Genomic DNA, 12,197 nt, shown 5'->3' with positions numbered 1-12,197 from the left:
CACGTGGGCACAACTAAGCTTCTGGCATTGTCCAGCTCAAACGGAAGTTAGCAAAAATGGGAATTCGAGAGCAGAGATAATAGACTACTTGACCTGTAACATCCCCAGAGGCTTAACAGCTCCTGCTGGTACCGCCGGGGTTTTCGTTCATTCAAAACTGTTGGGTCTTTGGTTGTACGGTTGTTCCCTCAACGCTGCTTGGGTCGGCCGTTTAAGTCCTAGTGTCTGAGCTGTTTCCCTGGTAGCTGTGGGACGCCTTTTGCACGTACTTCCGCCTTGCCTACGTCCTGAGACTGCCTTAAAGCTTCTGGTCTACGGACTGTAAGAAGCGTAGATAGGATACTCGTCCTCTGCTTGCTGAAGCCGCTTCTGTACCACTATCTTCAGCTCTTCCTCGTATAGCTGGCCCAGCCGCCGCAACCAAGCCCCAAGGGCAGCTGCTGCTGATGGGTTGCTCGGAGGCGTCTCCGGGCCCCAGGCTCCAAGTAAGGCGCCTTCGTCTTCCCCTAATCGCTGTAGAGTTCGAGGCCCCATAGAGCGAATTTCAAGTAGCTTCTGCATCGGAACCGTGCATGCAGCAGCGCTGCCTTGCTCCTGGATTTGCTGCTTTTGGGTGTACAGCTGGAGTGCTGGTAGCCCCTTTAGCTGCAGAGGCGGTTGCTGCTGCAGCATGAATCTCAAGGCCCTTTCATTGTGGCGTAGCTGTTTCATGTTGCATGCCATCCGCCGCTGTTTTGTGAGTGCCCTTCTACTCCTTGCTATAACAAGGCTATTGGTTATCCGTACTCCAATTAGAGGGTACACTGGTAGCTGCAACAGCCCATTTTCGCAAAGATGGAGAGCCCTACGGGCCCGTCGAGCCTCTTCCTCCAGCAACCTAAGAGCAGATATTAGCGCCTTAGATCGAGGGTCCCACGTTGTGCAAAACAACAAGCCAGAAATCGGACTGATATTATCTTTCCTGCCGTGCTGCTGTAGTAGCCTCTCAGAGCTTGCAGGGGCAGTAGGGCCCCTACCCCATTCCACAAAAGTCAGTGAGCTCAACTCGCCAGAGCTCAAGTGAGCGCCCGGCACCGAGCCCATTGAGGCTGTAAGGCCTGAATAAGTGTCACGTTTGCCGAAATCATGCAGCAAGGAGACCCGTGGGAGCCGCCATAGTGAGACTGTCCTGTATTGACAGATCCCTACAAATCCCAAATAATGGAGGCGTACGTGTTTGCTTTGAGTCAGACTCCTCGCTGTCGTTGCAGCAATAGCTCCCATAAAAACCAAACGCAGCAGCCGCTGCACAAGGACCACGGAAAACATGCCTGGCGCGTACTATGTCTTGGGGGCCCCAGGGGGCCCCACACAGAGAGGTTTTGTTATATGGCCTGGAAAACTGCAGTGCCACCTCTCACAGTAGTAGACTTAGAAAGAACCGGAAAGTTTTCACAATATGTAGAGTGGAAGAGTTGAGAGGGAGGTGCGGGTCAGAGCTTAGCAGTGAACATCACAAGCAGCGGCCCTCAAAACCTCCAACAAGCACACCATAAAAGCTGAACTACAGTCTTACACTACACAGACCAAAAGAAATACAACTTATCTCAAGAATATAGGGGTCAAGCAAAGTGAAGCACAGTGGCAGGTGTGGAATCCGAGAGAAGCACCGTTATAGTGAAACCTGTTTGTGCTGGCAAGTCTGAAGGCCCCATGACGATAAGGAGGATGCGCAATATCGTCAACTAAAACGCTTCAGTTTTACAGCGTTCCCCGAAAGAGGCAATAAAATTCAACATATCCCACGGAATTGTGCAGAAAACGGAGTTCAGGTTTGTACACCACCATACGCTGTAGGGGCCGCTTGCCCGTCGTAGCTCGCTAGTATACCAATACACAAAAGCCTGAGGAAAATGTGTAAAAGGACGACGTCATGCATCAAATAAAGGCAAGGAATTGGCATGTAAGTATATGAGGGAGTATTACGGTCTTGCGGAGCAGCCACACGCTGTGAAGGTATGGTCTGTACTCTGGTGGTTTTGGTTGATGCGTTTGTCCCAAAGGGGGTAACGTGACCCCTTGATTAACTTGTAAATATTTAGGATCTCTGTAGATCTTATTTGGGCAAGATTTCCCTGAGGTAACGAACTTCGCAGTGTAGCAGCAACGTTCCTCTGGAGTTCCAGACAAGTTAGCAAGCAGTGCTTCCTTCCCAACCTATACTAATCCAGTAAAAAGTTGCCAAATCTGAGTGTGCGGCCACTCTTATGCACCTATTTTGTCTACAGTTTTTTCCAATGTAACGATATCTGCTCTGATGTACTGTCCATCCGCACCTGAAGTACGCGTTCGGTATCTGTTCATCCGCACCTGAAGTACGCGTTCGGGATACCCCCGCACCTTAGTTTTCGAGAAGTCGTTTCAGATACACATACACAACTGCGCATGCAGATAAACTACTGTAGTGGAGCAGTACATGAAGCCGCATCACTTGGCTCATGCACCATTCTATAACCAGAGCGTGTACACTTACCCAAAAAGGTTTCCATCCAACAAACGGTGCGATTCCATTGAGCACTCAGCGATGAAGAAAATCTCTTCAGCTTATCCTCAACATCCCTAACTGGGGCGAGATACCATGATCACGGCCTCACCAATTCTTGTTGCCCATCTACCTAGCCATCTTTAGCTTCCTGTGCACAGAAATGCAGCCCCTACTCACCCCTTCCCTCGAAGAAGCTTCAATAGTAATCTCACGTCTACAAACGCTGGTACCTCAACATTGAGCCTCCCAATCCGGCACGCACTTGAGAATGTTATGCAGTGTGGTTACACCCTACTCTGAAACGAAATTTCGGGGCAGTTAGTATGCCCATCTTGCTGGGTAGGCAGAATAATGAGTTACCCCTAACTAGTGCTAGCTCTGAATCAAGGTAATAACAGGAAAGACGACACTGCCATTGTTCGCCAATGGAGCCGCACGCAACTGTTGTGATGTATCCGCGGACACAGTTGGGCAGGTGTAAAACATAACAGCTGCGTGCGGCTCCATTGGCGAACGGTGGCACTTCGCAGCACCCTGCAAACTGTACGGATTCGACCTGCTAATGCCTGACCCCCAAGAGCTCGTTACCCGGAACCCAGCAATTTGGCGATCCCCCTTTCTCAGACCGACCCACTACAGATGACCAACTGTCCTTAGAGCAGCTGGGCTTGTGCATTAGAAGCCATCTGAAGGATTCTTACGGTCCCGCTCCCAAGTCCGGTACGCGTACATGGGGACATTTGTGCAACCAAGGACCAACTTACACAGGCTAAAATATGGAGCATATGCGCGCTCGTTCGATCTTAACGAGACCTCTGTTGGGAGACGCTCGTGAAGTTGCGCAGTACAGTCTACAGTAACTTGGTACCGTGACTTGGCAGGCTGAAAGTGCAGTCAACTACCCAGCCGCAGAAACGCTCTACGGCACCGGTCTCTCACTAACCTTCCTACTTGGAAACATCTGACAATCGTTAACATCTGGGTTAAATGTCTACGCTTGCTTATGCTCTCAACGTGCATACAGCCCACTGTTGAGGAACTCGTGTGCACATCTGGTGCAGCGGGCCACAAATGGCGCAGCAACAGAGCTAGAGGCTCGCAGATGCCCCTAAATACATATAAAATTCAGCACTTACGGAAATTGACGGTGCCAAAGAAGACCCTTTCTTGCAGCAGTTTATTCGCGCCGCTTCGCGTCTGAACATTCGCTGATGTCGCGACCTGCTGCCTCTGCATTCTGCAATGTTTTGCATTTACAGCAGCAGCTGCTGCACTGGGACGACAAAAGTGGGTCTAAAGAGAAACAACTTTGAGGAACCTTTCCCCTAATAAATAAGCACCCTAAATGTCCTACTCACCAAGCCCTCGACCCTGGCATTACTCAATAGTGTGAATCCAAGGCCACCGCACTCCACTGGAAACGACGTCTACGTCACCGCCACAATACCCGCCGCGTTGGTACGCGCAACAGGCGCTCTGTATAATGCCCTCTGTTCGTCTTTGGCCGATCATGCGTCTGCGTCTACCAGGTCATTCATCGTCTTTTGGATCGCCATGTTCACAAGAGTAAAATTCGCATTCGCTGAAAGGTCCTTGTGATTGAGAAGCACTGCTCCTTCTATATCTTCTCCAGTAAGCCCGAATTTCTTTTGTACCTTTGCGCCAACATAAGCCTGAGCAGCCAGTGTTATGACCTTGATGTCTGCCTTCGGCCACGACCCTGCCTCTGCTGCCAAACTCTGCAGCTCGTCCCGCATAAACTCGTGCACCTTTATCAGGTGATCCGTTGATATCTGATAGGCCGCCGGGGTGGGGCTGCAACAAAACCAAATGGCTAGAATGCTGAGATATGAAGTATCTGTTACCAAGATAACTATAACGCCACTGCGAATCGAGTAAGCAAAAGCAGCATGAATCGTTGGCGCCGCCTACTTTGGAGTTGATGCGGAGCCCATTATGCTCAGTACGGCCTCCTTCACCTCTGGGTCCTGCTGAAACTTGTCTAAAAGCCCATCAAAGGTCGCCATTGTCAGGCCATAACGGCCTAGGGGATCCTCCGGGTGCTGCTTCGCTACCATGGCGCACGCCTCCTCAAAACTGCATGCAGTAACAAGAAACGTGGCTTTATATGTGGCTCAAATTCATGGCAAGCGGCAAAGAACCGACCATCTGTGCAGTGCCGAAACATGAAAGGGCAAGGGCAACCATAATGCCAGATATTGCATGAGTGGGCTAAGACGCAGCTGATGGCGACCATCCGGGCAGTGCCGAAACATGAAAGGGCAAGGGCAACCATAATGCCAGATATTGCATGAGTGGGGTAAGACGCAGCTGATGGCCCTCCCACCAACTAAACCCTTCACTTACGTGCATTCCTCCTCGAAAAACTTCTGCGTGAACTTTTTCATCAATCCCTTCATCTTCTCTTGGGTACTTAGAATATCTCGCAGAACCATCAACACCTGCTCCTTTGTTGCCTGACACGAGAGCAGCAAAATACACTGCTTCTCCAACTGATGGAGAAAGCAAAGTTTACGAGGGCGAAGGCTCGTGAAGCACAGGTGGAGGAAGAGCAACCGCCCACAAAGATCGGAATCGAAAGAAGGCAGTATAAGGAGTCCGTTGCACACACGCATTCCGGTGTTGTAATGCGCCTTACGTCATTCCTGCTCAACTTCCTCACTTCAGACTCCTTTTCCTTGCGGCCTGATCCGTCATCTCTGAGGAGGTAGTACAACGCCACGCCTGTGGCCGCCGCCCCACCTGCACGTAGCAACTCCAAGGACAGAGTAAAGTGTAGAAGCCGCTCACAGCGGACAAACCACCGTATGCACGACACAGGCAAATACAAAAGAGACGAAATACACGAAATACGTGACAGGAATACGCCACTTGGGTCAGTCACTCGCTTCTCTGCGGCGAAGAAAAGCATCCTCAGTATAGTCAGAGCCCAATGCTATCATCACAGTGGCGAAAAAGCAATGCCTAAAGTGCAAATTAACAATGAACTTCATTCGCCACTTAAAGCAGGACTCCCACGGGTGCCGGCGGCAATCAAGCGATTTCGTTTGAACAGCAGTTGCTGGCTTCAGCTGCCTAAAACGGCCACGCTAAGTATCCTCATAACTTTCAGAGCCCAATTCTATGTCATCAAGGTGCCAGCAACTGCTTTTGCAGCAACTTAACAACAGCAGGGACATGCTCCTGTAGCCAATGCATGAACCCTTGCGCTTCGAGAGAAGACCAGACGCCCTCATGTGAATACAGGCCCACTACTCTTGAGCGCTTGTGCAGTGATGAGTCCTGTGAATGCACTAAAAATTCAAGAGTATGCGTCCAATGCACAGCATGCGAGCCCAACCTCGTTTTATAGCCCACGTGCTGCATTGACAGCCTGTACGCGCTCTTCCTTTATGAGGGCCCTGTCCGGCACTCTATTAGGAGAGAGCCCAAAAGCACTACACTCGTTACGTCAAAAAGTCTAGTTGCACGGGAGAAACGCCTCAAGCAGGCAGGGACATAGCCGACACATTGCCTATGCCCGGGCTCCTCGCCGCGGCACACGACATACAGTCAAAGCAAGCTTCCACGCATGCTAGCGCAAGGAACCTGCCAAAGGTGTCAATAGTACAGTTTCATGGAGGTACGTTCACGCAAAGCTGCGAAAGAACACGACACATCTGGTCGCCACTTCAGGCCACGTCAGTCTACACGGCTGCGACGTGGGGATCGCTGCTGGTGTAAGGCGCACCTGCAATAAGCAACAGCTGCTTCCACTCTGACTTCATTTTCTGCAGGTATATGAAAATGCCGAGCGGAACTCCGGCGGGACCCAGTTAAACGGCGGCTGGCGGGCAGCCCACCTGGGATGTCACCCACGGAACCACGCAGGCAGCCGTCCAATTCCAAGCTCAAAACGCGTGTGAAACGCAAGCCGAACGACACAAATACAAGATCACTGGCATGCCGAGTCCACAACTTCGAATACTTTGACCGAATGGACACCCAATTGGCGGCTGCGCGTAATGCCCCCCAAGAAGCCCCAGCCTTCTTTCCCCGCAGCATAGCAGCCGTCTTCGGAATGTTCATAACCTCGTAAGCCGTGAACCATTGGATAGGGCTCCCAGCTGCGTTGCCCTTTTTTTGGGAAAACGTGGAATTATCTTAGGTTTGTAGACTTTATCTATGCAGTCATCTGCGTCGCCCACTGCACTGAATCTAATGCTGCTGGGTTGGCTGCTGGCGCGGGCTGGTTGGGCCATGGACTACTTGATGGCTCCCAGAAAAGTCCAAATATTTGGTCGATTTTCGCTCGCATTGCCTGGAGTAATCTTCGAGACAGAGATTCATTTGGCTTAGTGCCGTGCCGTGCCGCCCAGCTTCGAGTTTGACGGTGCCGGTTTGCTGGGGTGAGAGGTCACTCAAAACAGCAATTGGAACAAACAGATACGAAATTTGCTGCTTCCGGAATGAAAACAAATGAAAGGGCGCCATTCCCTTTTAACAATCTCTGGCACTGAGGTCACAGTGGGCGGCTCTGTGTTGAAAGACCACCAGTCGCAGGCAAGACGTTACAAAGCATGAATAGCAAACACGGATACCACTGAGGGGGAAAGGAGCAGTCTGAAAATCCTACGGTTAGCACCAAATTTAGAAACATTGTCCAAGAGCGGGAGCACCGGGAGGTTGCTCAGCCTACTGAATAGGTAACGCTACAAGTGGACATCGTAACGGCACTGCCACCATGAGCTGTGCGTAATATGCTGAACACTGGAGTCATCTTTTGAGCGTTAGTTGATAATGTTCTGGTGTGCTTCATATCGTGTTTGTGTGAACCCTGCACCTCAGCAGGCTTTGAGGCGATAGTGTTTACTCTTGAAATAAGCACAGTCCCCTACAACACAGAATATCCAATAATTCCACTCCAGACGTTCCCAGCTGCTGCACCTCTTAAGGCCCTTGAATTCGCAAAATGTAGGTATATCTCGCCTTAGCTTTGACTATAGGGAGGAGCGAACAAGGCAGTAGGCCCCGATGTGCTCAAGCACTCATTCAGGCCCTTAGCTACTACGGAATGCTTTTGACGGCGCCAAGCCGTATATGCCCATTTCTGCTCTATATGTTCTAAGTTACCCAACTCCTGGAGTGCCCGACAGGCACCCTCTGCCTTTTACGTCACACTTGTTACGCTAGAGGGGGAAGGCCCCTGTCCTGTACGGCCAAAAAAACGTTGCTTTCATGACGCGAGGCAACGCAGTGACTGGCATGCAAGTACCAAAGCCCCGTCCTATAGAGCGCAAATGAGTGAGGAAACATGAATCGCTCTGCAGCCGAGGATTGTCCTTTATATGGCCTACTTCAATGCGCTTTCAATGGAGGAGATGATCTGTAGCCCGATAAGGTGCTTAAGGGGGAAAATGCTCAGAACCGCTGTTGCATCTTCACGCGTCACTGGCAAGCAGCGGCCATCTCAAAAGCGCTACCGCCAAGCAATCCCGCAATGCTAATGAGTTATTGATACATGGATTGCTACACGCAGGTCACCAACTTGGTAGCCAACACTTTCGACCGCTGTAAGGACCTTTTAAATGCTCCTTTTAATGCTTGCACTGTGGGATCCTGTTGTCTCACCAATGCTTAGTACAGAGGAGGGGGAGCTTCCCTGCCTTTGGCACCTTAGAGCTTTCCGCAACGTTGTTTACTCTTCAAACTTCATGTAGTTAGTTCTAGGCAATGCTGTTATAAAGTGTGGCTATAGGGGACTAGAGCTAGCCCATGAATTTATAAGCTTCCCGCGGGATATAGTACTTTGAGCTCGAAAATTCCGTAAGACTGGCAGAATGCCAGAGCCACAGCGCGCAGATATTCTAGTTGCAGAAGCAGCAGCGCTCTGTAAACATTTTACGATAGTTCAGGCCAATAAATCCCTGAAGAGCGAATAAAACCGCGAGTACTCTGAGAGAGAAAGGGACCATTAGGAACCAACTGTAGCGAAGTTAGCCCAGCGCCCCAATTATGCAGTACAGGGCACCGCTCCAGGAAGAAAAAAGAGCTCTTCAAGAACGCCTTTGGGGGACCTGACCTCAGCAACTAGGGTTCTGTGTGTGCTGGTGACCAATTATGCAGTACAGGGCACCGCTCCAGGAAGGAAAAGGAGCTTTTCAAGAAAGCCTTTGGGGCACCCGATCTCAGCAACTAGGGTTCTGTGTGTGCTAGTGATTGGGCCTCTGCAGGTATTCTGTGGTAACCTGTCTTGACATCCAACTAGTTACTAGAGAACACGGCAAATTTATCTGATGAGCTGACGTGTACTCTACTGGAAACTTCGACTTCTTTGCTTGTGCTACCGAAAGAGTGCCTGTACACTTTGCTACAAAGCTACACCGGCTTACCAGGAAGAATGACGGCGCTACCGCATGATTCAATCATCAATTTTTACAACGCCAGTAGGAAGGTACAGAGCAGGAAGGGCATGTACAACTTACCAAAGTATAGCAAGATCTACTGGCCGCTAAAATTTGATACGGGATTTTCTCAGGCACTACAAATCTACAACAGGCGCCTTCAGTAAGCTGCTGGAAGAACACGCCGCCTGACCATCTTTATGCACGTTCCTTAAAGTTTCCTGCACTTGATGTTACAGAACGTCACAAATTTTAGCTTTTTTTTGGGCCCTTTCACACTAATTGGCATACTTTTTCTTTGAATCCACATGCCGCAAATTTCCTTGAGCTATAGAGCTTAGGTATACTGCTATGCCTGTGTAGACAAGTTGGGCAGTCCATACGGCACTTCACTTCTTTAGCTGTCATTCATAAGCTCGTACTCAAGAAACAGATTCTAGGTACCCTTATATGAAATGGTTCAAGCTTATGCTGGGTGCGAACATAGCGACATTCGCACCTCATCAAGAATTCATTCTGGCTGTCCTTGCCTAAATTAGGTCAACTCCATGTGAGATGCTGAAACTGCGCGCCATCTAAGCATAATTGGAACGAAGTGCTACGGAAACATGCTTTCGCCTCTTATGAATTTTCAAGAAGGAATGTGGTCTTTGCGTATCCCCCGGCCCACCACCTCATGCTGTCTCAAAGTCCGGTAAGCATCCAGATGACAAGTTTCCTGAGATACTGCTTTATTACCACAAAAATCAACGGCAGTCACGCACCCGCTAAACGGATAAGATTAAGGGGCGAGGAAATTCGAAGGAATCTTCCAATAGTTGCAACTAATTAGAGACCAAACAAAGAAAGACGTACAGAAGCATGCTACAGTGGTCGGGTTACATACAAGTATATCATTAGGTGCAACTACTAGGCTTCATGGACTGAGCACCTAACTACCTAGCAAAGTCACAATTATGACGAAGTTATCAGAAATGAAAGGGCATTAAACAATGAATCCACGACTAGGTAGTGCAGTCAAGGAATGGTGAAACACATGCATGGACAGTTTCACGGTTTCCCGTCAGCGTTTGTGGTCTAGTGGCAGAATACCTCGTTGCCATCGAGGTGACCCGGGTTCGATTCCCGGCAGACGCATCAACAGCACAGCCTACGTACAATACCGATGCCGTCTTACTGCAGAGAAGCAAAAAAAGACAGCGCATTACTATGCGTCTGTGGTCTAGTGGTAGAATACCTCGTTGCCATCGAGGTGACCCGGGTTCGATTCCCGGCAGACGCACATGCTTTACACGAAACCTACACTGACGAAGCCGCTGATTATTGTAGAAAAACACTAAATACTGCACGCACGTCGGAACGAGCGATACATGAGGCGTTTGTGGTCTAGTGGTAGAATACCTCGTTGCCATCGAGGTGACCCGGGTTCGATTCCCGGCAGACGCATTCTTAAACTATCTATCTAAAGGCCAAGGAGGTGGTTGTGTGCAATGGATGCAGATTTGACGCTGTGCACTGATGCCGTTCGACCCACGAATGCGTTTGTGGTCTGGTGTTAGAATACCTCGTTGTCGTCGGGGTGACCCGGGTGCGATCCCCGGAAGAAGCGGATCTGATCCTCGCAGCCGCGAATTACCCGGACTTGCGCATTTTGTGTTGCTAGGCTCACTGCTAGAGTCACTGATGAGCAGATGAGATGCGGAGCGTTTGTGGTCTCGTTCTAGAATACCTCTTTGCCATTGAGGTGATCCGGGATCGATTCACGGCAGACGCAGTTTGGGCCCTGTTCCAAGCAGCCTTTTGTTGGTATACACGAGGATTCTCAATTTGCTTTGCGTAATTTGCTGAACTCACCCGATTTCACTGCTTCTGACGCATGATCTTGGCCTTGGAATATTTTCACACAGTGAGAAATGTATGAATGTGCTGCAGCAGAAGCTTCTGTGAGCCTCTCAAAGTCGATTGAACCCGATAGTTCCACAAGGGCTTGAGCATGTGGCCCAGCACGTCGTTGCCATCGTGCAGAACAAGGTCGTTTCCTGCGTAAATGCAATTTCGTCAAATTTTAGACAGAGGGGATACACTCGCTAGGTATTGGCAACCTATCGAGATGAGCAGACCGCGTCTGTCCGGCAGACTAACTAACATTCCCTGTAAAATTAATCAACTGAAGGCGAACCACTGTATCCGCACTGAAATTAAATCGCGCCGTCTAACGCGTTTGTGGTCTAGTGGTAGAATACCTCGTTGCCATCGAGGTGACCCGGGTTCGATTCCCGGCAGACGCAGGTTTGTTCCGCAAGCACTAACTCTTCCTGTCTGTTTTCTCGTTCAGTCTGTTATTACCATTTTGACCTCATAACGCGGCGATCCTCTGCTGCCTGAAAACCACTTGGACACGGCCACACCTCTTTCCGCTAGTCACACAGTTTCGCGCTAGGAATGCTCTGGAATGCCACGGAAACTGCCCTGAAGGTGAGAGTATATTTTGTTCTGTGTGTGACGTATACACCCTCCTCCGCTGCGTTTGTGGTCTAGTGGTAGAATACCTCGTTGCCATCGAGGTGACCCGGGTTCGATTCCCGGCAGACGCAGTCGTTTTATGTATGTGCTTTTACCCCTGTGGAACTGTTCAAACTTGAATGATAAATAAGCAGCTACCTGTCTTTTGCCGGCCATTCATCTATTCTCGTGCTGCCAGGGCGCCAAGATCTAATACGTAATGAAAGTGGCAAATTACACAGATGCTGAGACTGTGTAAGAGCACAATGCTCATTCTCACCACAATACTGGACTGCCGTGAAGAGCACAAGCAAAACCTGCTGCTGTGACGGTATCACTGGCGCAGCTTATGGGTGTCTCCCCTGCACCGTTGTTGGCGCCTTTGTCGAGAACAGCTCGAATAATCATGCTCATAAGGAGACGAGGATATTACCTTTGTCCTCTGGACCCAAAAATATCAGGAAATGGTACTCTTAAGCACAAGAGAATCTACGTCTCTCGGCGCATTCAGGACACTCCACAGTTAATCGCTGTTCCTACGCCCTCTAGTATGTTCAACGGGATGTACACTTTAGGGGCTGGTTCACAACGGTAAGAACCGCCTCAAGTTAGCGCATGCCAGCCTTGGCGCATGTGCAACAAAACAAAAAATTACGGTATCCATGCCCGATAGTCTAGATCCGCATGCAGTTACAATCACGGCGCATGTAGGCATAATTCTTGCTACAGGCATCTATTTCCTGGCAAATGCGGCCTGTGTGGGGGGA

General features: G+C 49.9%; 2 protein-coding genes across 2 annotated transcripts; both read right to left on the bottom strand.

Moving 5' to 3' along the window:
* Window positions 1-312: 312 nt before the first annotated feature.
* Window positions 313-1,083, bottom strand: ETH_00026930 (uncharacterized protein; the record flags this gene model as incomplete). Its single annotated transcript, XM_013373088.1, has 1 exon — window positions 313-1,083. One exon carries the CDS (start codon window positions 1,081-1,083, stop codon window positions 313-315), a length of 771 nt encoding a protein of 256 aa, XP_013228542.1.
* Window positions 1,084-4,032: 2,949 nt separating this feature from the next.
* Window positions 4,033-6,613, bottom strand: ETH_00026925 (uncharacterized protein; the record flags this gene model as incomplete). The annotated part of the gene is made up of 5 exons (XM_013373087.1): window positions 4,033-4,339; window positions 4,457-4,621; window positions 4,892-5,001; window positions 5,184-5,287; window positions 6,388-6,613. 5 exons carry the CDS (start codon window positions 6,611-6,613, stop codon window positions 4,033-4,035), a joined length of 912 nt encoding a protein of 303 aa, XP_013228541.1.
* Window positions 6,614-12,197: the final 5,584 nt, after the last annotated feature.

Source organism: Eimeria tenella, genomic scaffold (assembly GCF_000499545.2).
Source record: "Eimeria tenella Houghton genomic scaffold, Eth_scaff12, whole genome shotgun sequence".
In the NCBI taxonomy this organism is placed as follows: Eukaryota; Apicomplexa; class Conoidasida; order Eucoccidiorida; family Eimeriidae; genus Eimeria; species Eimeria tenella.
This window is presented reverse-complemented; position numbering and strand designations above follow the sequence as displayed.